General features: G+C 44.4%; 1 protein-coding gene across 1 annotated transcript; it reads left to right on the forward strand.

The window, feature by feature from the left end:
* Positions 1 to 1,458: 1,458 nt before the first annotated feature.
* On the forward strand, positions 1,459 to 4,794 carry CBG26637 (the record flags this gene model as incomplete). Its single annotated transcript, XM_045236709.1, has 9 exons — positions 1,459 to 1,591; positions 1,647 to 1,769; positions 1,814 to 1,948; positions 2,547 to 3,392; positions 3,440 to 3,541; positions 3,597 to 3,728; positions 4,034 to 4,135; positions 4,312 to 4,464; positions 4,772 to 4,794. 9 exons carry the CDS (start codon positions 1,459 to 1,461, stop codon positions 4,792 to 4,794), a joined length of 1,749 nt encoding a protein of 582 aa, XP_045100622.1.
* Between the last annotated feature and the right edge of the window lie 219 nt (positions 4,795 to 5,013).

Here is a 5,013-nt window from a genome sequence, read left to right on the forward strand (position 1 = left end):
GGTCGGATCGGATACGGAGTTCGCGAACGGACAGAATACGGAGAAACCCGCAATAATGTGATGTGTTTTGCTGGAAACGGTTCGCGTACGGTCCGCATACGATTCCTATTTCAACCGCGCGCGAACGCGGAGAGTCCTTAACGGGTCCGTTCGCAGTTTACCTGTGACGAAAAAAGATGCGTTTTTACATAACGCATAACCTGTAATAGATGGACCCCGTCAAGTTCGAGCTCACTTATCTCGGTAAAAATGAACGATACATAAAATGAGTCAACTGATGAAACTGGCTCGCATTTGACAGTGCGGGGGACCTTATATTACAGGTTTTACTGTAGGTGAAATTTGAATATGACTGTAGTGTCCAACTACTTTGTTCAGTTTCCCCACTTTAACAAAACATTCCGTTTTGTTCCAGTATGATTATGCATCACATGTGGCAATTTAGACACTGTTTCGATGATGTCGTTGTCTTTCAATTTAGACAGGTAATCAAATATTTCAATAGTTTGTTTTTAATTCTTGCTGCAATATGTTGTCTTTATTTTTATATCCCGGTGTGCATCTCCACACCGAGAGAATCGTAAGCCCCACCCCTTCACAGCTCTACTTCATCAAGCTCCGCCTACTCGATAACTTTACCGGCTATTCTAAACCACTGAGTTTTAGAACTGTTTGTTTTCCAAACTCTCTACAGCGAACTCATGCTCTTGGATGCTTTCTTATTCGTTAAGGATGTGTGCAATTTGTTTACCCTGATTAGGATGCGTGCATCACAACCCCCCCCCCCCAAATCTCATCAATTCCAGGACATCCATTTTCTTGGGACATCCCTCAACCTCGTCTTGGCACTATCCATCAGACGCGTCGTCATTCTCATTTTTCTCCTTTTTTCTCCTTCTCATTCTCGACCACCCTCATCATGTTTCTCCTTTTTTTTTGCGTTCTTTTGGTCCTCGCTTTTTGTGCACTTATACCCCATTGCTCTTTCTTGTGGCTTATTTTTTGGCTGTCTCCCATTTTTGACTACTTGGAATAAGCCAGAAATACTGCGCTACGAACCTTGTAGCTTCAGAATAACAAAAAAAGTACCCCAGTTCCCATCCTTGTTTGTCTATCATAATCTTTCCCTTGCTTTATTGCACACCCCACTAAGCTCCGCCCCTCCACCTCGTTGATTCTGAACAGCCCGTTTATTTCCGCTCGCTCGCTCGGTCTCTCGTTTTTTCGCTAGTCCAATTTCGCTTTTTTGTTTTGTTTCGTTTCTGTGAGTCACTGGAAAATTGGCCTAGTTGAAATGGGATCAATCTCGTGTTGTCTTCATTTCGCTCTTTTTTCGATGCATCTTATTTTGAATGATAGGGTCTAGCAAACCCATTTTTTGCAAAATTTCCTGTTCCTCTCTTTTGTGTTTTTTGTATCGTTTAATGACTTTTGTAACGTAAGAAATTCCAGAACAATATGACCAAAAAACGATTTGTTGTTGGCCAAATCAAGGAGGAAGTCCCAGACAACTTTGAGGATTGGACAGAAGAGACTGATTTCATACTCTTCAGTGAGAATTGGACTCTCGATGATGTGGTGAATCTCATCGGTTAGTTTTTATCTTGAATCTAAACCTGGTTTTTTTCACATGGAGTTGTTTTCAGGGGATGAAGTCGAGCAGCCGATTGAAGGAACTTCGGATTCATCGACGATGGTTTCCTCAAGAGTGGATGATGAACCATCCACTTCGTCGTCCGCAGTGCCATGGAAGCTCCGTCAAATAAAACGTTGGTTTTTAAAGAGATTATTTTTTTTAATCTATGATTTTCAGAAGAACCGCTAGATGAGGAGGAAGTCTTGGAGCCGGAGCGCCAAGTACCAAGTCAGAGCACGGAGCAGCCAATGGAGCTAATGGTGCAGACCAAAGAAGCGAAGGAGACCTCACCGTCTGAGACGCAAAGCCCAGGTTAGTGGATGTTTTGGGGTGAGAGGGGGAAAAACTGGGCCACGGCCATCCGCAGTACTTCAAATAGGGCACTTCTGAGATAGGCCTTCCTAGCGGACGTAGTGGTTTCTGGGGGAATGATAGTGTTTTACTATTAGAAAGAACGGACTGATTGGTCCACGCCAACCTATCCACGGCTTGAGTGAGTCACGGCCGACCGCGGTCTAGATTTCCATGGTCTAGGTAAGCGGTATGAGGTAAGATGATAAGGAAATATACTCATCGTTGAGGTTTTCTCGGGGAGATGGTTTCAATATATCTTCATTGTGCCCCGCCGGCTGTTGGTCGAGTTTCGCGATCGCGTAGCTTAGCTGGTAACGTCGCTGCAAAAAATGCCACCCAATTTCTAATCCAACTCTTACTCTCCTTTCAACTTACACCGCGTCCGCGCTCACCATTCCTTTTTTCTACCCGCTAGTTCAAAAAACACGCCGCCGCTCTTTTGCCCCTTTTTTGCACACCCCCCCCCCTTCTTTCAAAAAACTCGTTATTTTTTCTGTCCTCTTTCGACCAATCCACAAAGACGGGCGGAGCAAAAAAATGTAGTTGTTTTTGGCAGGAGCGGACACGGCGATCGAATTCATCGGACAGCGCTTCAAGGGGACCGCCACGCTTGTGTGCACCACTGCGGCGGGAATCTGTGAAGCCCGAAAGTTCCTGAGAAGAATGTCAGCAAAGCTCGAGCTGACAGAGATGTTGGAATCGGGAGATGCGAGAAACTGGGAGCAGCTGGAAATTGAAGAGGGGCTTTTATTTTTGATGGAGAAGAAAAAGCAGGTCCCGAAAAGAATGATCATCAAAGAAGAGGTTGATGACGGACTTCAAACCCCGCCGCCAAAAACACAACGGGTCATGTTCATCACTGGCAACATCTTCACCCAAACGGACCCCTTCGAATGTACCAAAAAAGGAATAGAAACCGCCCGAAAGTTCTTGAAGTGGAAGGCTGATCTCCTTCATGATAAGGCTGCCTTGCATGAAAAGGCTTCCTTGCATGATAAGCTAGAGAATGAAGAAGAGGAAGGGTTGATTGGGCTTCTCCAAGCTATCCTCGAGGATCCAACGTCGGAAGACCTGGATCTCATCGAGGAGGCAATCCGATGCCTCAGGATCGCCAAGGATCGGTTTGAAACTGTCGCGAATCTCAAAGCCGAGACCGTGGACGCATCGGAGATGGAAGAGGGTGGACAAATGGAGATGAGGGAAGAAGAAGATGTTGCCCAAGAAGAAGAAGAGCAAGACACCTGCTCTGATGCAGAGACAGAAGACCCCGTGGCGTCGCCAGAAGCATCATCGTCATTTAATATGGTCAATGTGGAAGAGGTCGTCATAAAAGATGCTGACGTGGAGAAGTACCTCCAAGAACCGGCCAGTAATATTTGGGACCGCGTCACATTCCCTAATGGTAAGTTTATATTTTATTCGATCTTCATTGTAAACTTATGTTTTCAGAACGTGACTGGGATTATGGTCCTGTCGGCGATTCCCATCCCAGTCCACAGCCAGAAAGTATCCCAGAACGGCAGAACCCCATACCAATCCAGGACCGTCTTGGTGAGTATTCCATTTGAAATATGACAAGGGATCAGTTAGTGAACTGTTTTTTTAGACTGGAATCCTCCGCAAACCGATGCACCACAACGCGGAAGAATGACAAAGAAAAGGTGGAGATATAGAAGGAACAGAGCAGCGAAAAAGGCAGAACAGCGGCGTTTGGAGTGGGAGTCTAGAATAAAAAATGGTGAGTTTGAAAAACTACAATTTTTTACTAAAGTTTTTGCCATCTGTGCTATATAGAGGAAGGGGAAAAGACATGGTCATCTTACCACGGCAGAGAAAATCTTTTTTTAATTACGATTTCAGGGTACAAGAAAAAGCGGTCCAATGCGGAACGTAAAAGCAGAGCAGAGAAAAACAGAGAGAAGAAAAAGAGAAAACAAGCTAGAAAAGAAGAAGAAATGCGTTTGGAATTTGCAGCTATGAGCAACTATGGTGAGTTTGAAAAGCTTGAAATTTTTGTACATATACCAAATGATGAGCGTTCAGATGGAGATGATGAGTTTCCAGCTGAAGAGTCTGTATTGCATGTGACGGTTGCAACTCTACAGGATTACCACCACCCAATTCCTCCACCGTTAAACCACACAGGTTAGCTTGAAGCTTAATAAAAATTTTACTAGAGAGGTATTCCTCTGAATTTATGTCTCTCGAGAAGTACAATTCTAGGATGAATATTTATGGGTGACGGGTTGCCGACTTATGAGATTTTTCCCCAAAATGCCCCTCAATTTTTAAGTATCAGATAACCTGAAAATTATTTTCAGTCTACCATCGTCCCGCCCGCTACAATCCGTACTCCCGTCCACCACCACACTACCGTCAAGGCTATCGTCAAGGCTACCGTCAAGCTCCAGCTCCACCTCCACCTCCAGCCCCACAATGGAACGCTCGTCATCGTCTCGTGGTTCCCGAAATTAGTAAGTTGATTTGGGAAAAAACTAACAAATGCCACCATGTAGCTCCGTCGTGTGAATTTGCTTGCTTTGTAAACCTATATTTCGTGATGGACCCTCTTTTTTTATATCACAGACAACCCAACGAGACCAGGAAAAAACGGCTTTCGCTGGTCTAATAAGACTCGAGTCGACAGCGTCAGCTTTGGATTGCCGAGACGATATATGTAGACTTTTCGTGGGAGAGGTGCGTGTTGTATTTGGTGGCTTTTGTCTGAAAACACGAAAAAAAGATTCTATTCACGACATTCTAAAAAATCAAGCTTTTCAGGAGAGCGAATCTACTTCCCATAGAAGGACTCTACAGTCCCGGACTTCGATGTGTCAACGGGTTTCTCCTCCAATTCAAGCATTTGTCATCCAAGTCCTATACAAGTCCCTTCTCTTCTATATCCATCCCTGTACTTTTTTAAATTGCTTGGCTCTTTCACCTAAACATTAAATCTAATCTTTTGGATATGTACCAATTTAGACACAACCACTTTATATGTGCCAACTGTTCTTCCAATGTGT

The sequence above is a fragment of the Caenorhabditis briggsae genome (assembly GCF_000004555.2).
Source record: "Caenorhabditis briggsae complete genome, chrV, whole genome shotgun sequence".
Taxonomy (NCBI): domain Eukaryota; kingdom Metazoa; phylum Nematoda; class Chromadorea; order Rhabditida; family Rhabditidae; genus Caenorhabditis; species Caenorhabditis briggsae.